Source organism: Platichthys flesus, chromosome 23, assembly GCF_949316205.1.
Source record: "Platichthys flesus chromosome 23, fPlaFle2.1, whole genome shotgun sequence".
In the NCBI taxonomy this organism is placed as follows: Eukaryota; Metazoa; Chordata; class Actinopteri; order Pleuronectiformes; family Pleuronectidae; genus Platichthys; species Platichthys flesus.
In genome coordinates, this window is record NC_084967.1 from 2,120,889 (window position 1) to 2,143,266 (window position 22,378).

The following is a 22,378-nucleotide window of genomic DNA, read 5'->3' on the forward strand; positions in this document are numbered from 1 at the left end:
CTATGCCGATGGATAGTTGGGTGAAGTATCTGAGTCCACAAAACACTTTAGGTGTCTCAGGGGTGAACAGCGTTTCAACCAGGGCGACCTCTTCTTCAGACGTAATAAAACAACTCATACTACTTTGAATATGAATGTGGGTGCTTGTCAACACTTGGATGACACCAAACGAGCAGAATAGAGGCGTGTTATATGTTTTTTTTTTTAATGTTATATTACGTCTAAAGAAGAGGGCCATTAACTTTGGTTGTATTGGATTTGACTGCATCGCTGTTTACACACTTAACCCCCCCCCCCCCCCCCCCCTCGGCATAGTGGTGAGTAGATAACGAGTGAATTTTAATTTTTCTGTGAACTTTCCCTTTAATTACAGTTGGGTTCGGGTAGAGTTGTTTCTGAAACACTTTTTATTTAATTTATTGAAATGCTCTTTACGTCCCAAAAGCCATCGATAAACAATGGACATACTTATTAAAAGATAATGAAATATTTTTAAAAAGTTGCCGTCTGTGGCCCTCACAGGACTGTAATAAACAACCAATAATTTAAATCGTGAGATGATTGGTCGGCATGCCTGTCTGTCACTAACTGACCTGCCAACCCGCACGCACCCTGACTACTCTCACTGCACATGAACTCATGAGTATTCAGCTGGGGAGACATCCAGAGGCACAAACAGCAGCCAGAGATCAGTGAGTGAGTCACTGCAAAGAAGACTTCTCGCAGATGCAGGCAGTGCATGCTTATAGTTTGGACGAGAGCGCCAAGTGGAATGTATGAGACACAATTCATCACTTCCTGCATGTGAATTTGCCAGCACTAATCCATCCTGACCCTTGATTGCATTTGCTTTTACTCTGTGAGTGAATGGTCTAAATGGTCTGTATTTAAAAACACTTTTCCATTCTTGATGGCCACTCAAAATACTTCACAGTATAGTTTTTTTGGCACTTTTTTTACTATGAGGGGCCATTTAGGGTTCACAATATCTTGTACAAGGACCCTTCGGTATGCAGATCGGGAAGACTATGGTTAGAGGACGACCGCTCTACCCCCTCAGCCACAGCTGCCTCCAACCTGTGGTTAAGCTACTGATACCAAACTCACGACTTCAAGCAAAGACGTTTCACATTACAACCTCATTCAGTTTAAAGAGTAAAACAATTTTTTGCATATTTGTTACAGTTTGCACACTTTTCTGCAAGGTTCCTTAAATAAACTATATAATAAAATAAATGTGTGACTTTCGATCATTAGAAAAGAGCATTTTCATATGTTTCCTCTAATTAACACAATGCTGTGTCAATCCCTGCTGTGCTTTGGGCTGCCCTCAAATCAAATACATTTTTACGTTACGTCACCTCTTGAACTTTTCTTCACTGACGGTATTTGTTGTGTGTATTGCCCCGGCAGCCATACAGACGGGAAAGGGATGGGAGAGCCAAGGAGCGAGATTCACAACACCCAATTGACCACGCTGTTGTGCTATCCACCGCAAAATATGGCTCCCCCAAAACCCAATGTGTAATTCGAACTCTGTAAAGAGAGACTAACACTGTGCAGAGTTCATAGTTACAATTTATAGATTTGTATTAACTTTCCAACTCATAAATTCATAAATCTCTGTCTAAACAAAATCGACCAGTAACTAGAACAGCGGCGCATCACAGAGCGGCCCATTTGGAGCGTGCAGAAACTAATGATCTTAGAGCTAATCAGCTGACCCCTTATCCAGACACACCTGTGGCACTGAATGATTCATGATTGTTTGGGTGCCCCACTCCCAGTGTGTTCACGTTTGTCAGCTTTAATTCTCCTCAGCTGTTCTCTAGCTTGGTTTCTTTTCTTATCCTCTCCCTCCTGCTCTTGGGCAGATATCCTCTGGGCAGTGGCAACAAATCCATCATGTGATGGCAGCTGTTGACCTGGCAGATGGCTTGAAACTGCTCGGCACAAGTACAGTGCCTTGAATAAGTATTCACCCCCCTTGGACTTTTTCCCATTATGTACTGTTACTAACTGGAATTCAAATAGACTTAAATAAACTTTTTCCCGTTTGATCAACAAAACATGCATAGTACTTTGGAGGTGCAAAATAAATTTTATTGTGACACAAACAATAATGAGAACAAAAAGTTGTCGTCTGTTAGGTGCATAAGTATTCACCCCCCTGTGTCAATACTTGGTAGAACCCCCTTTCGCTGCAATTACAGCTGCAAGTCTTTTGGGGTATGTCTCTACCAGCTTTGCACATCTAGAGATGGAAAGGTTTGTCCATTCTTCTTGGCAAAAAGATGAAGCTCAGTCAGATTGGATGGAGACCGTCTGTGAACCGCAATCTTCAAGTCTTGCCATAGATTCTCTATTGGATTGAGGTCTGGGCTTTGACTGGACCATTTTAAGACATTAACATTCTTTAATCCAAACCATTCCTTTGTAGCTCTGGCTGTATGTTTAGGGTCATTGTCCTGCTGGAAGATGAACCTCCGCCCCAGTCTCAAGTCTTTTGCAGACTGCATCAGATTTTCTTCAAGGATTTCCCTGTATTTAGCTCCATCCATCTTTCCCTCAGTTCTGACCAGTTTCCCTGTACCTGCTGAAGAGAAGAATCCCCACAGCATGATGCTACCACCACCATGTTTCACTGTTGGGATGGTGTGCTCAGGGTGATGGGCAGTGTTGGGTTTTCGCCACACATAGCGTTTTGCATTGAGGCCAAAAAGTTCAATTTTGGTCTCATCTGACCAGAGCACCTTCTTCCACATGTTTGCTGTGTCTCCCACATGGCTTCTGGCAAACTCCAAACGGGATTTTTTATGGATCCCTTTCAACAATGGCTTTCTTCTTGCCACTCTTCCATAAAGGCCAGATTTGTTGAGTAGACGACTAATTGTTGTCCTGTGGACAGATTCTCCCACCTCAGCTGTGGATCTCTGCAACTCCTCCAGAGTAACCATGGGCCTCCTGGTTGCTTCTCTGATTAATTTTCTCCTTGTCCGACTCTTCAGTTTGGGTGGACGGCCTCCTCTTGGTAGGTTTGCGGTTGTGCCATATTCTTTACATTTTCTTATGATGGATTTTATGGTGCTCAGAGAGATGTTCAAAGCTCTGGATATTTTTGTATAACCTAACCCTGCTTCATATTTCTCCACAACTTTATCCCTGACCTGTTTGGTGAGCTCCTTGGTCTTCATGATGCTGTTTGTTCAGTAATGATCTCCAACAAGCTCTGAGTCCGTCACAGAACAGGTGTATTTATACTGAGATTAAATTGCAGACAGATGGACCCTATTTACTAATTATGTGACTTGCAAATGTGACTTGTGAATGCAATTGGTCGCACCAGATCTTTGTTAGGGGTTTCACAGTAAAGGGGGTGAATACATATGCACTCAACACTTTTCAGATTTTTATTTGTAAATAATTCCATGTATTATTTCCCCCCACTTCCAAATGATGCACTATTTTGTGTTGGTCCATTACATAAACTCACAATGAAATAAATTTAAATCTGTGGTTATACCATGACAAAATGTAGAAAAGTCCAAAGGGAGTGAATACTTCCCTGGCTGGTATACAAGGCACTGTATACCAGCCAGCCATTATTTTGTCTTATCATTAGGACAAGGAGTGAATACTGTTCACCAAACATTGCCACTGATAAAAGTGAAACTTCATTTGGAAAAAAAGAATAGATTAAAAGAATAGATTAATGAATCGATTCAGTATTTTTTACACAAATGTGATTTGGATAAATGTGAATAATATGTTCAATGAAATGGTAGAGGGGTAAAGGGATTTAAAGAGAATAGAAATAATGCATTGCAGAATTAGAAACGAATTCAAATTAGTCAGATTTTCAAAGCATATTATTTATATCATCTACCAATTAGACTGAAGAATGAAAATACAAAAGGTTCTGACAATATAATGTTCGACATCATCTGAAAACAAAAATGTACTTCACTTCATGGCCACGCTAAATGGGTGGGGGGGGGGGGGTGGTTGGTGGTGACCCTCCTAGCCTCCCCCTGGCTGCGTCACCCTGCCTATCATCTTTTTGTGTCTTGTATCTTGTGTCTTTCTAGTCTCAAAATGATAAAGTGAGGAGGATGAAGCAAACTTTCAGTTTATCTTCAAAAGGCATCCATGGGGTTACACTTACTTGTACTGTATGAAAAGATGAACAACATGAACCCTGCCAAAAGTGAAGGCACATTATCTGGATCGACCCACCCGGTATGATGGCTGCGGTATAGCTTATAAACCCCACTCCCGCCATGTTGGCAGAGACCCATTGACCAAGTTTAATTTTTGTTTAGCTACAATCAAAGTACATGTCAAACAAATGTTTATTGATGATGGTTGGTCATTTTGGGTAGTTACAATCATTTTTTATGTATCTTCAATGGTTGTTTGGGTTCTGGACATTCTGTGCAGAGTTTTTATAAACAGTCTATGGTGCAGAGTGGTTAGAAAACGTTGTGTTAATCCTCCCTGGTTTATCTGCAGAGAAGATTTGATAGTCAATGTTTTTCATAAAGAGAAACTGAATTTGCTTCATTGTATTGCATTTGTGTGGCTTTTATAGTATTTAGTCAACACTGGGCAATTTACAAAACAAATGCGTGTGTGAAATCGCTAAGAAAGATGTGCTCCACAGGCCGACAGTCGGACAGACGTTTGTGGAATTCAAAGTTAGCTAAATTTTCTTGACCAGAGAGGAAAGGACTCTTGTAGAAAGAAAATAAACTAAGCTGGAGGTATCGAAACCTGCATAGTTTAATTGAAAACCTTAAAATGGCAAACAAGAACATTGTTTTAATGCAAGTTCAGTTAATCAATACTTGAGATTTACTTGAATTGTTTGCAATGATACTACTACAACTACTACGTGACAAAGTCTGGGCAAGAATATGTACAGACAGATTAGGGGGACCACTTTATATAGAGGGTTAAAAGAAGTGAGCACACTAAATATGCTACACATCCCTGAGTGCAATGGAAAACACATTGCGCAGTTACTGTAAGGGATGTGTCAAGTCAAAACTGAACATAGCCCTCTTCGTGACCTTAATTCAGTCACACAGTCTGCTGTCTACACAGAATTCTAAATTAGTTTTTTCAGGGTGAAAGCTTTTTTAAGTCCCGAAATTATCTTGTTGCTGTCTGCACTTCCTCGCTGTGCTAACGGCAGGTCAGAGGACTGGCTGAGACGGTCTACAGAAATGCTTATTTTAAATGTGGGATTTGCCCTTGGCTAATGTGCTGTCCTTCTGGGCTTGCAGGGGGCATCCGTGAGGTCAGGTATATACCTTTGAAAGGATAGTTAAGGTGAGTCAGTGATGGAAATGTAGCTGTGCTCACAGATCTTGGTTAAAACGAAGCAGATGCTTATGGACAGGTGCATAGACGACTCAAAAGCTCTTAGTTTACTAATCTACCACCCACATGTGAGGTTTAATGAGCCTTGTAGCAGCCTTTCTAATGTTCTGTGTGTGAGTGCCCAACAGCATGTGTTTGTGTGTGTGTGTGTGTGTGTGTGTGTGTGTGTGTGTGTGTGTGTGTGTGTGTGTGTGTGTGTGCGTGTGTGTGTGTGTGTGTGTGTGCCAGGACAGATGGATTATGTCAGCTGCCTAATGTTGGCATTGACAGTGATGGTTTGATCCCATGATAATAAAAACTGATGAACTGTCTGGGTCAGTGACCTTCAATGTTGCTTGAAGATTGGATGGATGGTATTCTGCATGGCAGCTGCTAACAGGCTTGACTACTCACATCAAAACACACAATGCATCATGTATACAATCAGTCTGTTTACTACGTATCACTGCATACGTGTGCGATATGGTGATGCATTCTTTTTGCTTATTGTTAGGACATTACTGAATGTATCTTGTGTGCCGGAAACCCCAAATGACTGTTCATGTTGACAACAGGATTCACTGAGAAATCATTTAATTTTTTCATCTCTGTCTATCCAATTCAGGCTGAAATGATTTAACCTTTGTATCATTTTTCTACCTTTATATTTAACCCCTTAAAATGTCAGTTCAGTTCAGTTGGCATGCCACATTTTTTCATGTGTTTATTAAATATTTTAGTTTTGGTTTTTAATATATCTCAGCCACATTCGCTCTGTAAGGAAACAGATCTCTGCACAGTATATAGTATAAAACTATAAGTATTGTGATGATGAGAAATGTTTATATTTTCACCTTATTCTGTATCTAATCATTCTCATGCAGTATCTTTCATCATTTTGTGTTCTTCCACACACCAAGGAATGCAGACAGGGAATTTGCATGAAGGCAATGCAACCAAACATGGAGGGGACTGAAAGTGAGAGGTTAATTCTGAAAAGGAGAGAGACTCTGACCAGTCGAGACAAGCCAAGGAGCTCATTCCTAAAAGTGAGGTTAGGTTTGTTGCATGGACAGAGTCTGAGACTGACCAGAAAACTGGACATTGCAAATAATGCTGCAGAGTAGACTGGTCCCCACAACAGACTCAAAACACTGCTAACGTCTTTTACAACCTGCACAAGTATTGTACTGTTAGGGTACAGAGAGAGAGTAGGGATAAGAGCCACATACGCACAATTAAGTGCTAAAAACAAACCCCAGACATTGACATTGCAAGAGAATCATATAGATGGAAGAAGATAAAGGCTGCAACTAAAATCTGCAAATACCCAATTAACAGCATTCAGAAAAAGGCAGTACTAACAAATTATGATATGCATCATTATCTCGAAATTAAATTGTCTCCATTTCTAAGAAGACACAAATTAGAAGTAAATTAACATTAAAATGGAAGTAAATTGCATTATAACTATATACTGTTTATGTTAATACTTTTACTCAATGCAAAATTAGACGTGATGAAGCCATTTTGTCTTTGTCAAAGTTTGGCCCACTCTAAAAGAAACCTCAACTGTCTCCCCACCACATTAAGGACCCAAGACAATAGACATTGAAAGTGACATCTCGCGTCCTATGGGACCTAAGAAGAATGGGGAGGGTATGATATACACTGACTGATCTAACTAAGCATGTCAAATATATGTGCAATAACCAGTTCCAAAGCACACTTTTAATGATTCTGGAGGGATGATGAACTCTCCAAAGTTCTTAGCACTGTTCCCCTTGAGTCAGGGCAACACTGGGTTGTAAATTTGCATTGCAAATTACTGGCAGCTCTTCAAAGGTGACCTATCAAAGTTTGGATAATGCCAAAGTATCCCAATTATCAGGAAGAAAGGGATTGTTGTGCTTTGTTCTAGGCATGACATCCCAGCATATTCATGAGAGGCTCGCAAATAAATAATGTCTTGGACCAATCATTCAATATGGCTGCTTTGGTTTGTATGACTGGAGTAAAACCACATCCACACTAATATGTTTTAATCTAAAAACACATCACATATGCTTCATTTATGTGTTTTCACCAGTGCTCAAGGCAACATGCACAACAAATGTAAAGCATTTTGACATCCACCTGGTCGACCGCCCAGTGTACGTTACAATGTTATAGATAATTTGATAACCCACCAACAAGATAAGTTGGACCCTGGCAGGCTGCCACAGTCTTGAAGGGAAACACTGACTTAACTAGTACTGTTTGGAATAGAGGAACATAAGCACTTTATAATAATGTCCTAAAAACAAATGTCAAGTCATGGAAACTAAATAATTTACATGTTTAAAAAACAAACCTATAGAAATAATGTAAGGCTCTAACAATTCATACTGGAATTTAACTCAAAAAAGAAAATGCCTTTTTTTACAACGTAAATGTTTACATCTGATACTTATTAAAATATTCTGCCACTTTGTTGTATTATGTGATCAAAGCTGATATTGAGAACATACATACACATAAGCTACATTCAGACATGCACTGGACTCTGAAGTTCCTCCGTATTTTCTCCAGAGGAGGTGCATGTGTGAACGCAAATGTCAGAGTGAGATGCTCTGATGTCTCTGTGGACTTATTCACCTGACCTCCAAGTACAAAAGTCTGTAGAGAGTGGATGTTGAACACAGCAGGGTCCCCCGCTGGATTCACCGCGAGTGTGTGGAGAGGTTGATGACGCTTATATTGCGCAACAGCCATAAAAATAAAAAAAAACAAAAGGAAAACAAATATCTCCCGTTGAAAAAGCGGTGTCACACAGGCGAAGAAGTCAAGAGACTTTCTGGCAATAAGAACCAAAACTAGCTCACAGTGTCACACTTTGAAAGCCCCTGGATGTGAGACCTGTGAGGATTTAATGAGAATCCTACCTGTCCTAATTAGACTAATTGTAGTTTGGATTGGGTCTGACTCACATCCCCGGGTCAATTCTCGGTTGCTCGTAACTGAATGGACTTGTGAATGGACCTTTCCTCTAGAAAGGCAGAGTAAAGTGAAGCTGTGGCTGAGGGGTAGAGCTGTCATCCTCCAACCAGAAGGTTGACAGTCCGATCCCAGTCTTCCCCATCTTCATTCTGAAGTGACATTGGGCAAGATGCAAAAAAATATATATATGCTGCTAATAGATGCACTGTGTGAATGGTTGACTGGAAAACAGTACTATAAAGCGCTTTCAGTGCTAATCAAAACTAGATAGAAAATCGCTATATAAATATCCAACCATTTACCAAAGTTCTTTACTGCTGAAACACAGCATCTTTCCTGTTCTTAAATAAACAAATGTATATGAGGCAGAGGACACCTAGAGCAATTCCAAAAGAAATGGCTCCCTTACCTTCCCTACAGCCAAAGTTTCAATTGGAAGACAAAGCCTCATGGTGAAGCAGAGGACTGTACGTCTTCACTGAGCTAAACCAAGTTACAGAGACCTGAAACTGTCATACACTGTGTGGCTCAGATTGCTGTGCTGTGGAGTATACCACACCTTCAAAGACAGTGATTACACTATGGGAAAACTGGGACATGTAGGGGGACTGAGGGAATTAGAGTATGACCGAAATAGATAAGAAGAGAACATCAGGTGAAACGCTTACATTATGGTTACAGTCTTACAGTTTGTAAGATGATTTGCTCCAAAGCAAATCATTTTCATGTGGCACAATGACTGAATGACAAAATCATCCCACCAAAACCAGTCTACCTCTTTCATAACCCGGCAGGCTAATGGTAGAGCCCGTGCAAACAGATGTGATCTACAACAAAGAACCTGGCTCCATCCACAGCTTCTCATTCCCCTTAGGCACTGAATAAAAGCTGTTGAATGACCAACACACATATGAGAACACACATGGATTCTACAACTGTTGAACATCCAGACCTCAAAATATAAGGCAACATACATCAAACTAGCTGAGTGTGGAGTCTTGGTCTTTTTGTTGACATGGGTTATGAAGGGTACCTCGGGGTAATAAAGCCAAAATGTTTCCACATCCATAGAAGACAGCTGAGTAGATGAGCCCATAATGCAAACATTACATATCTCTCACACATGAATTGTGGGATTGTATCAGGATGTAGTTCACTGTCGTCAAGACAATTGTGTGGGGTCTGTATAAAGGTGTAAGTCAGGTTGAGGACAGAGACACATTCATTTCCACTTGTGGGCGAAACAGAGGGGATGTTACTGTCAATGGATTTCCCCAGTGTGAGTTTCTTTTCTGATGAATATAAAAGACTGTTGTCCATTTACAAAAGCAGGAGCCGCAAGGTTCAACTAAACCACAAAGGGAGGTAAAATGAATTTGACAGGAAGGCCAAAGTAATGAAGTAGCCAACGGGCAATGTGATTAATGAGGGACAGACAATATTTGCATACAGGGCTTCAGGAGAAGAAATCAAAGAGTAGGCTAATTTCACTGAGAAGTTCAAAATAAACCCGGCATTTTTCAGACCCCATTACTGCCAATTTGAATGAAATATGGGATTCACTAATCTGGTTTTCCGGGGCAACATGTGATTTGTTATTCTAAGATGCACGAAAATAATTTGAGCTAATACTTATTTGTTCATTCATTTGTTTTGTTAATTGAATAATTCCCTTATCCGCTGTGTGTGTCCTTGGGTGGTCTTAGTGAGGCATTGACCACAGTGTGTTAAAATTTGAGGGCGGAAAGCCAAACTTGGCCATGTATCGTTACCTAATGGAAGTTAAAATTTGGCAGTGTTCTGGGAGAAAATACACTCAAGGGAAAACTGTGCCACTGAGACAATGAGACGAGACATAATCTAATGGAGGCATTGGATAACCTTTGAAAAGTGAGGCAAGACTAAACTTTGGTTCTTGGCCCTGAGCTGAGGTAAATTGGCTTTTTACATCATAGATTATATATTTATGAAAATTGATGGAGAAAATGAAAAACGAAATGTTGGTACGTATCAGTGAGATCAAGTGTTCAGGCCGTCACAAGCCTGATTTAAGGCTAAACTTTAACATAGCAAATTTATCAGGTGTTATCAGGTATTAAGTAAGTGAGAAACGTGTTATGCTAACTATGAAATGTGTGTCACCCACCCAGTCGATCATATTGATGACTGGGCCGAACCACAATAACCAACTCCCCTCCTGTCTTTTGAGAAATCTCAATTTACCACAAATGTTAGCTCAACACATTTTATTAAGTGTTCTTTCTGGTTAAGACAACCTTGGAAAGTCATTTACTTTCTTGTGTCACCTCGGTTTTTTTCTTTGTAGCTGCATATATAAAGTTTCCTTCAAACATCACCCACTTAAAAACAAGTAACATTAATACCTGTGAGGCTTAATAAACAAGCTTTTCTACAGAAATAATTTAAACACTTAATGGATTTTTTCGTTTGCCAAAGAAATCTGTTTACCCCTACGAGCCTGATGACAACATTTCTCCAGGTTGGGCGGCGGCTGATTCATTTAACTGACTAGCTGACTCAGTCACATCAGAAACACTGAATGTTCTCATTAATATCATTAGTCGGTCGAAGTCTCTATAGACATATTTGGATTTGATTGAGTCAAATTACATTTCCAACAGAAGCACTCGTATATAAAATAATACTATTGACTTTTTATTGTGTGTTTCATCTAAACAGTTTTCTAGGATAGAGCGGATTCAGATAGTTTGATCCCAGTCTTCCCCAATTCGCATGCCGAAATGTCCTTGGGCAAGATACTGATCCCCACATATCGCCTTGTCAATGTGTGTGTGAGTGGGTGAAAGTAAAACTGCACTGTAAAGCACTTTGAGTGGTCACGCTTTTTTTTTCACAAAGTCTCAAGTTTGTAGAATTGCTATTTTAGGATTTAAAATGTTACCAGGTTTTTTGTTTTGTTTTTTGTGTATTTGACATGGTTTTTAATCTGTGGTGCTACTCACAGTTTGATTTCCGTCCAAAGCCTAATTTGCTCTCACTGTGCAATATGCAAATTATCCAGACACCCCAGCCAGGCTCCACATTCACTCACACTTTATTTTAACTTCTAGTGAAAATAAAACATATCCCCTGCAGCTGAATATATTATATATATATGCTAATTAAAGGTAGAGCTGGTAAATTGTTTTTGAAACACTTTTGAAATCCTATTCATGTCCCGACAGCCATCAATAAATCAAATTGTCATGAAAAAAAGGCTGGTGTCCCTGGCCCTCGCAGGACTGTAATACATGTGACCAATCATTTCATTTGGACCGATTGAAATGATTGGCTGGCACAGACTGAGAATAACCAACCTGCCTGCCTGGGTGCAACCTGCCCTTTCTCTCACTGCACATGACTGGAGTCTTCAGCCGGAGACACGTGCACAGCTGAAGCAGAGATGACAGTCAGAAGTTGGCTAGCGAATCATGGAAAGTCACCTTAGAGCAGTTGACAGTGCACGGTCGTGTGTTTTCGGGGGAGCAACTTTGACAGGACGGTCAATAGGAGCAACTGGGATGCATAAATTGCATATTTTCAAAGTGTAGCCTGCTCTTGCTAACTTTTTCCAGGATGACCAACCCCAGCTTTAATGAAGAGACCATTATGGTTAAAAGAAACCCTTTAGCTGCCATGTGGTTATCTCCACCACCACAAAGTCTGCCTCTGCAATATCACTTTATATGGGCATGTGACAAAAGGGTTCAGATGTTGTGTAGTTATGAGTAAAAAAAAAATCAATAAAAGGTTTCAGAACCCCAACAAATTCATATCAGGGGCATTTTGGAGAAAAGTAAAAAATGTGATAGACAGGGGATTGGTGGGGGGATTTTGTGAGATTTCCAACATAAAAGTCTCCAAGTTCTTTTTATGTTTGCCTGTTAATCCACTCGACTCTAGTCCCGCCACCTCTCCATAACCAGCTCATCTGCACGGGCCTCCACCTTCACTCAGCCCCCTGTCTCCTGCCTCTGCTCCACAGCTCTTTCTCACTGCTGTAAAGCCAGCCTCCACTGCAAAAACACGGTCAGGCTACACCATGCTGGTTCTACCACAGCACAGTTCTCCCTCCTGCTGAGCAGTCATCCGGCCCCCCGCACAGCTCAGCCCTCATCGGCTGCGTCCTGATAACGGACCCTTCCCTCTTTGCCTTCAGCCTTCACCTGCCAGAAGCCTCATCTCCCCTATAATTCTTAACCAAAAACCTAAGTCTTACAACATTGCTCCACCCCTATTTCTCCATAATAAATATATAAATATTTACTTATAATGGCCATTGTACACCATCGTACCCTTGCTATATTTCTATTGGCACCAAAGAAAAACTACATAAGAATATTGCTGTTACACCAGAAAAATTAAAATAAAAAGGTTCCTGATATCATATCATCAGCTATCAGGTGGAGGCCGACCCCCCATTACATACATTGTGGCTGGCTTAAAACACTGCAGTTAAGTAAAGCACAGGTGAAGCCTCCTTCTGATTAGAGTAATGTACACAACCAGCTACTGGTTTATTTCCATAAAAAAAAATACTAAATCCGATAGGGAGGAAAAACTTTGGTCTCTATGTAGTAGGCAGTGGGACGGAGGGCTGGGAAAAGTGGGGTCACCTAAATCAATACACAGCCTAACCCATTAATTTCTTGTATGACAGTAATACACTTTATAAAAACACCCTCACACCAAAGTACATATATGTATGTATGTGGACAGGGGTCACACACCTTTCGCCATACGGTGTACTTTTCTATCTGTGGCCCTATTCTGTCTGCCATGAGCAGCTCATCCAGACATAGCACTCAAGACCCCAGGGACTTGCACTCTTTCTCAATCTGCCAGACAGATAAACACAGCAGAGAGAGAGAGAGAGAGAGAGAGAGAGAGAGAGAGAGAGAGAGAGAGAGAGAGAGAGAGAGAGAGAGAGATGTGTTAAAGGAAGAGTTTGAGCTAGCAGAAGCACATTGCTCCTGTCTCACACTTTCAGGCCTCACCTACAGCTGATGCTCCCTGCAGCCTGGTCCTTTCAGAACTTATCATATTTCTACCAACTACTCTCCAGCCGCCAGGAACTTACTGCCAAATCGAATAATTACTTTGCAGACCCTGGCGACAATTGCATTATGGGAATGTATTCACAAGTACAGTCTCCAGGACAGTGACCCCCAAGTCAAAATTGTCAGTTTAATCATAATTAAAAATGGCACTACCGCAGCGTTTCAATCCTGCGAGTCAAAGTCATTAAAATGGCTCCAAGCACTCCAGAACTATATTGTCTGGAGGAAGTAATCAACTTTGGACAGGCCCGAGTAATTCATTAATAAACCACCTCCACAGCAGCGAGGGAGGAGGGAGGGGTGACTTTGTCGGCAGGACATTTGTTTCCTCACATTTCCTCTGATGAGTTTGGCTGTTAAGACTTGGCTGCAGTGTACAGAGGTGGGCAACACTTTGTGTTAGGTCTAATCACACAGTCTGAAGAAGAAGAACTCACATACACCAGTGAATCTACAGGTGAGTCAGAGGAGACCACAGGCCCACTGAAACTTAGCAAATAACCCCCGCATGTTGTCTCTGGTAAGAAAACATTCAACGGTTTTTAAAAAACGAATTATTATCACATTTCATTCAGGATATCTAAATATTCAATGATGTTTATTCTGTTTCACATAGTGTTGCAAATGTATTTGTTTTCATTGGATTGTTGTTAACTGGTTGTTCATGGTGTGGTTCCTGTTTAAATTTTTTAGGGTTCAGTTTTTATTCGTAATGTTCTTACTTTTTTAATGCTTGATTTTCTAAAAGGAACAAGAGGTCCAATAATAAGCCTCCGTCTTCCTTATGTCCAAACACGTTTCTAGTTCGTTTTTGTAATAAAATGGAATCGCCTGATAATATCTGACAACATTTGAATTTACACTCTCACACATGTTTCTTAGGACCGGTTAGCTTGACTGTCATCTATGTTTGATATTCGTCTAAATCAGCAAAAGATCAAATTCAGTGCTTTGTCATACATGTAGTGGGAATAGCTAAATATTTCCCCCCGAACTTTCCTCATAGGAATCAAGAATCTCACACATGACACATGCACACACTACACAATAACACATTGTGCTCTTTTTTTTTTAAGTAAGGATGCATTTAAATTATCTGTTTACCAGAGACAGTAACACACATGTGCATCAGTAATGGCGGCATTTAAACAGACTGAGTTTCACCAGTGTAATACACTTGTGAGTGAGCAACTGTGCACGGAAAGTGGTGGATACAGGACGACCAGAGACTTACATACAAGCCGTGCACACAGCAGACACGGAGACCAACATTAGGTGGGAAGAGTTCAGTGACCATAGAGTGGGATGTGGAGTTAGCTGATCCTGAAGACTGAGTGGAAATAGGAACTAGCCATCTGTTAGCTTTTAGAGGCTTTTGATGACTGGTAATTATAAATGTCATGTATTAATGGATTTTTCTTGTGTGCTGGAAATCTTTGCATAGTGCAGAGGACAATGAGCTGCTGTCATGTTATCTGTCTTGGTGCAGATGTGTCGCTCCCTCAGCTGCTAAGCACACTCACTCGTACCTTGAAAGCTCCCAACTGACAGGTAAAGCCAGGTGAGTGTTGGGATGAAGACCAGGGCAAGGGTGGCCGCCAGGAACTTCCTGCGCCCGCGACACATTACCAGCATCCTCTGGACCACAGCAAATGGAAAGAGAGGTGAAGTGACCTCTATGTGGGTAGCAGCTGTTGTCCAGGCTGATTCATGGCACTGGAAGAGAAGGCAGAGGAGGGGAAAACTGGGTTAGAGGTGTAGACAGTCACATCCTCTACAGACGCAATTACAGCTCAGCACTAAGCGCAATGCATCTGAAGGACCAGAGCCAAAACACACATTCTGAATTATTCACCCAAGATTCTGGAGGACTGGTAATTATCATTCATTCTGAATGGTTCTGAAAAAGACGCATAGGGGCGACCCCATGGCCAAACGGTTAGTGCACATACGCCTTAAGCAGCCAGTCCCTGGAATAATTCTCAATGGACTGGCCAAAAATACGACCAAATCCCCAACATTTTTGAGAAAGAGAACTATAAATCCTGGATGGGCCCTCTGATCGGGAACTACACCAAAATGTAATGGGTTCTTCCTTGGGCTGCCACAAAATTCATGGCAATGGCCCAGTAGGTTCTGTGTATCCTTCTAACAAACAAACAGACATAGACAAAACCTCTTCGGTGGACGTAATAATTTATATATAGTTATAAACAGGATATGGTGGGGGGAGTCTTTTTCTCAAATCTATTTTTGGATATGCACACCAAATGTGCTCACAATGTATTGGTAAGATAATACCAATACTGTTCTGTTTTATCATGTCACTATGTCATATCAAATTTAGTGGAGACAATCTGCAATAGATAGAGGATATGCATAATTTGATCGGGAGCTTCCCAAAGATATGTATTGTACTGCTTCAAGTGGTTATTATGACTGGGGCTACACTGAAGAGGGCTTTTAAATAGGCTGTCAATTTACCAAAAATCAATCGTGATCTGGCCCCCCCAAAAAAATTAACTATATAATTAATAAAATCAATAGTGATGTGATTATATGGATTATGTTGACACTCTCTACACCAATGCACTTAGGCTTGTGTGGTAAAAAACTCTGATTATATCCTTAACAGAATCAGGGTTGCCAGCTTCTGGGTGGCCACTGCATCCAGGTACGTTACTCGGTGTCGGTCGACAAGATATTCTACTCCATCTTTATAAAAGACCTGCTGAATTCATATTTATGTTCCTGGATAAACGGGGCGATGCTTCTTTTGCAACAATGAAGTTAAAATACAGCATTGCATCACAATTTGTGGGAAGTTCTCTCCAGTCTGCAGGAGTATGTGTGTCTGCCCATTTCTGTCTCCCTTCACAGAAAAAAAATGATTACATTTATCTAGATGTCAATGTGTTTAAATACAAGTCTCATAAACCCAGGCTAATCAAACAAACATGAAGTAAACTTCAGTGATAACCTAATAACTTCTTATAAGTGATGATGTTTTATTGTTAACGTGTAAAGTGAGTGCGTGTCCGCGTGGGAGGAGGGGGGGCATGAGCCAGGGTAACACAGCACGGTAAAAGGATTCCGGTTTCATAATGTGCGTCTGCGCTAATCCTCTAGTCCTGTTGCAACGTTCACATTTGCACCTCCCGGGGTTTTAGCTGCAGATTGATTTCTTTTGCCAAAATTGGAAGAATAAAAAATGGATATAAGCATCAATGGGATTCTAAACCACCCTGATTACACCTACCCAATGTGGGGTTAGACATGACAGTTCAGATGAGTGTCTCCATGGAGCCAGCTGATCAAGCTCTATAAATAAATGATGTTGAGTTTAGATTAGGCACTCGTAAAATCCTAACTACAACCACGGAGCAGTTGAATTGTTTTTAACCTACCCACCAAGTCTTAAGAGATATTTATCTTGTTATTAAATGTTGCATATAATATCAAGCAGTGACACATCAATCCAACCTGATGACCTAAGTCGATTCGTCAATTTCTGTGGCGGGGGCAGGGCACAGAGTGCAGAAGTCTCATTAGATCATATTAGCTGAATTCCTCAATCCGTTTTCGACCACATTTGTCCAATTACCCGGACGACCTCAGACGCTACCCAACAGCAGGGATGAAACCTAATACCTCCGGCTGGCACTGCGGAGGCTGGCGCATACACAAGCCGGGATGCCAATTATCATAGTGTCACTCTCTCAAAGCTTACTGAATCTCGGAGATATTGTACTGTTGCCTGGGCTGTGTGGAGAGCACCAAGTGAGACAGGGTTAAACGAGGCTAGAGGAGATTAAAAAAGGATTTGACAGCCACTGCTTTGATATGCTGTGAACTGTTTCAGCTGCTCCCTAGCCTTTGACCCCCGTGTGATATTAGCTTTTACTGGACGCTCGTGATCTAAATTGCAAATACTACACTTAAGACATTTATTACCACATCCAAGGGAAGTGTCGGACCGCAGGGAAGAGAGCTGCAGTCATGGAGGGACGCAGGGAGAACAGGCATTATGTTGCTGTCGGAGAAGTTTTCCTCCTTTAGGTAGTTTTCTGTATTACTGGGTCTTTATGTCTCCATGTGGTACTAGGCCATGCTTCTGGGCACAGTTTACACTCAAATGTCATTTACAGTGTACAATACTTCAGTGGAGTCTGTGCCATATAAGGATTATTTGGGTTTATATGGGCCCTGCAGAGGACACCCTTCAGATCTGGGTGGCATTACACAGAGTTAGCTTGTATTGCTTCATCTCTCTCTTCCTCGATGCTTTGAGCACCAATAAAACTGCCTCTGCTTTAAGACTTTTGGTTCTACTGAAAGTTTCTTCAAGCACTTCACTGGATTTTTTTCATCCCAGCTGCATTGAGAGAAGACACAGGAGCTGAGGTTGAAGTCTAGCAGCACACCCAAAGACATTTTCGGGCTTTGTAGCCAAGGTGTGACATGGTGCCATTAGCGGGCCAAAGCTTTACGAAAGTGTCGCAAGTCAGGAAAAAGACAGCGGTTTATCGAAGCACCATCTCTATTCAGAACACCACCAACGTTATACTTGGTTTTACAGTAAGGAAAATTGACCGGCTGAAATAAAACACTGGAGAACATGAGCACTCATGAGCAATCCCCAAGGTCTGAGTTATTTCTTGGGGGTAAAATGATTCCTTGGAACATAATTTAGACCCTGGTCCCTGCAGTGGAAATGTACAAAGTTCCTGGGGAAAGTTCCAGCAGTGGAAACAGCTTATGTAATTCGTCCTCTACTCACTCCTCAAAATAACCAGGCCACTCCCCCAGTCAGTGAATCACAGCCTTCAAACTCTGTCGCAGAACCATGAGGCTCATATCACTGCTTGTACCCTGACAGAGCCAATCTTTGTAAAACTCACACACACATTTATAATATGAAGGGCGGGAATTGAATACTATCTTTTCCTCATCTTTCCTGGTCCACAACATAAGATGATATCCATAGGCTGCCTTCATATCTTTGGTGACTGCTAGAGATGTCAATAACAAGCCATCCCTCATGGCTCATCGGGAAGTTGAGAGAAATGTAATTTTATCTCCACAACTCAATATTAAATTGCCGTGTGTTGACACTAATAGTGATGAGCAATGATTACAGGGCAGTGTTTTATTGGTTGAAAAAGGCCATGGGGGAAAACCCTGAGAGCGTCTGATTGAATCATCTGCTGTGAAGGAAGGCACTGCAGTGGAGATGGGAAATGGTCAAAGATGGCAGATTTACACAGGTTCCAAATATTGTTATGAGAAATAGAAGAAGAATGATGTCCAAAGGCACCTAATTCCACATTAAGGCCCCATTTCAATTTGACTCAAGGTCCATTCAAAGTTAAAATCACAAAGAGCGTTCCTCTGGACTTTTATTTTTAACCAAAGAAAGAGTCCCTCTCCAAACAGACCACACTGTGTTGGGTGGATAATGTGGGATATTGTGAAGAGGATGCTTGCATGCAAAGCGAGAATCCATCATTTTTTAATTGACAAGCAACATCTAGAGGCTGCATGAGTAATGACTCCTTGCAAAAATTAGGTTGGGGTGATGGGTAAAAAAAAATTATAATAATAATATGATGACCTCTGTTTCTGATTCTACTCCAAAGCGTTAATATTGGTTCATTTTAAAAGTGGCTATGATTACTCTACTCTTACTAATATTAACCAAATATTGAAACAAACCATTATTTATTTTTTCTATCAGATGTCTTAACCTATATAACCAAACTTTAAATTAAGCTCCGTTGAAAGTACATCTTTATTCCTGTTAAAGTAAATGTCTGCTATTTTCTCATGTTTTTATTCACCCTCAACTTTAAGTTTCCCTACCTGCTGGGTTAACTCCACCACCACTACCCCTGTCCCGTCTTTTACGTGAGCCTACTGATCTGATGCTTAATGGAGAAGTTTTCACTTCGATGGAGTCAAATCCCGAGAGCCTTTCTCTGTTGCAACCTGAATACATTTTGTTGGACGTGTGCAGCTGATCTCTCCTTACTGTAGCAGATTAGAAAACTGCCATGCAATCATTTTCTGGAAGAGTGATTTCTAATATTTTTTAAAAGCACTGACAAACATGATTTGTGGCTGGGACACAAGATTAGGAAACATCAACATGGTCTATAAGCACTGAGAAATGCTGTAAATAACACATTTAACTTCATCGTATTGAGATAGAGAAATAGACAGATCTCAAGGGTTGATTAATATGTAAGGAAATCTTCACTGGTGTCATCAGGCTTTCCTTAACACATTCCCTTAATATGTTGCTACATATTCATCAGGTATCTTTCATGATATTTGCCAAAATTTCATTTTGCATTTATAAGAAACATTACAAGTCTGAGACCTGACCAGCACAGAATGGACAAACCAAAGGCAGGACCCAAGAGTAACACTAAGAACATGAATTGAATTCATAATAAAAATACTAATAACAAAACACTAAGCATTTGTCAGGCTGCTGCCTGTCATATCACAATTTTTATGTTGCAGTTTAGTTGTTGTACATGCTCAAAGAAGGTCCTACTTTGCACTCAATTTACAATTTCAGAAGTTTTGAATCAATTTAGAATAGGGAGAAGTGAAGGGTCAGATTGTGAAAAACTGGAAATATTGAGTAAAACATTATTTGAATTTGAGGTGACACAAGACGATGGACAGGAGCTCAAAAACTAACTCTAATAATAATAATTATAGACTTTATTTATATAGCACCTTTCCAAAACAAGGTTTACAAGGTGCTTTAGATGATACAAAACAACAGAATCATAAAAGTGTAATCCCAAGAACAGTATCAATAGAGGAGTATAAAAAACAGTCTATTAAGTGTGCTTAAAGAAGAGTCTTGAACAAGGTAATGCATTTCAGGCAGGCGGCTTGAATGGCAAATGCTCTTTCAAGAAGAGATTATAAAAGATGACTTAAAGGACAACCCTGTCGGGTAGTGGAAAAATAGCACTGTTTGCCCTAACTGAGACTAAGATCCACTCCACGTTATCCAAAGGCCTTTTCTGGATCTAAGGATATTGCAGATTCTGGCACGGACACAATTGACGGATGGTAGATCACATTAAAAAGGCATCTTGGGTAGAGAAAAAATGTGTGCTTACTATTAAGGAATCCGTCTTAGCGAAAGGAAATAGTTGTCGGTAGGACAGTTTTCAACGTGTTGGACAAGCATTTCAGCGATCTTAAAATCAACATTTAACAAGCTGATTGCTGGGTAAGGACAACTTTATTGGATGGCTGTCCAGCCATGCACATTTATCGCTTGATGTAATAGCAACACACAGATTAGTACTTATTGGATTCTCCAACTTTTCCACTCCACCAGTGTAATCCTGAGGGATTTCAGGCATAGTGTAAAAAGTTGCCATGGTCCCCCTCATGTCCGGAGTTGGTTTCCGATGTGTGTTAGGAAGCATAGCAGTCTTTACATTTATCCTCTATTCTTTGGGGTCTATTCTATATCAGAGGATGTTGGAACTTGGGGGATTAGGTGAAACGGAATGGTGTGACGTGATTGCTGGGCCAGTAATCTGCCAGTTTTGTCACCCTGCTCATGATTACTTATGGATTTAGAGATTAGATCAGCAGCGGGGCCTCCAGTCAACGTGTTGACTTCTGATTGTAGTGGAACTTAAAACCAAGTACTGAAAAAATGCATATTCCCTTCATCGCTAGTTCTTGTCTATCAGTTCATAGACCTGATACTTTGAAAAACCCCATATAATTTGTTCATATTATGCATGAGGGAGAGAAGGAGTCCTTCGGTGCGAGAAATCATCTCTGCCGCACAAAACTGTGACACTTCCTTATAACATTTTATTAAACCTGTCACTTGTGGTCTGATCCCGGATTGCCCTTAAACTGAGGCCCAGGGGCACCTCATAACTTCCCCGTGCCTTCCAACATCCACATCGTCCAGACAAAAAGGAGAGAACAAAGGCGACCTTACATTCGCTTTGAGAGCTGAACAGAAGTCATGAAAGAAAAGGCACAAAGAGTGTGACCGAGTATACGCTTACAGCCACATGGCAGGGTAGGAGTACAAAGATGAAGAGGTGCAGCTGTTCAGTGGAGACCAGCAAAGAGTCCCTTTCTTTGTCTCGCTAACGATAATCAAGAGTGGCCATAGGTCAAAACAATCCAAATTATCCTGACAGGAGTGCATAATGTACTGTGAACTACATGGTGTCGGCTTCACCCGCATAGATGGGGGAAAGATATATTGATTTTGCACCGGGAGTTAGTTGCCTCTCATTTCATTATGTTACCTTGGCCATACACACTCATTAGTATTCTGTTAAAGCAGAGGGTGACGTGTGCACTGCCCTGCAAAGGAGCATCTACCCTATGTGTGTCACAGGAGCTTATAAAGATATTTAAATGTAGAAATACTCACAAATCCTCATCAATGATGTGTTATACACAAACGATGTGGTACCAGTACCCAATGGTAACTTTTTTTGGTTATTCACTCTCTTTGTAGGCGTAACACTTGCATTATCTGATATATTTTTGTTGTTGTCATCATTACTGTAGTGCTTGCACAGTGTGTATACTCTGCTATTTATACTATTAGTTTGATACATACACTTTAAGCGTAATGAATAGTGGCTCATCATTCATTCCACATCATCAAACTGCAGCAAGTCGTGATGTCTGCATCAGTCAACGCTTTCAAATCACAATGTCCTGAGTGGTCCTGTCGTCCATATTTATACACAGTAATATGATTCATGTAATTTGAAAGGAAACCAGATGTAGGATCCTATTTCAAGGAAACATGACATGGCTTACCACAAACTGTTATCTTAAAAGAATATGTTCATAGGATAATTTACAATTCATTACAACTGTTATTTCAAGATGGACAAAGTTAATTGCGGCAACCTGTAAACCAATAGAAACGAATC

The 22,378-nt window shown here is 40.7% G+C and overlaps 1 protein-coding gene across 1 annotated transcript in view; it reads right to left on the minus strand.

Moving 5' to 3' along the window:
- The window catches only part of large1 (LARGE xylosyl- and glucuronyltransferase 1), a 104,815-nt gene that overhangs the window by 63,173 nt on the left and 19,264 nt on the right, over nt 1–22,378 (minus strand). Inside the window, exon 2 of the mRNA XM_062383149.1 lies at nt 14,954–15,140. Coding sequence (XP_062239133.1) covers nt 14,954–15,059 — 106 coding nt within the window. The 5' untranslated portion in view covers nt 15,060–15,140. The remainder of the gene's footprint in view (nt 1–14,953; nt 15,141–22,378) is intronic.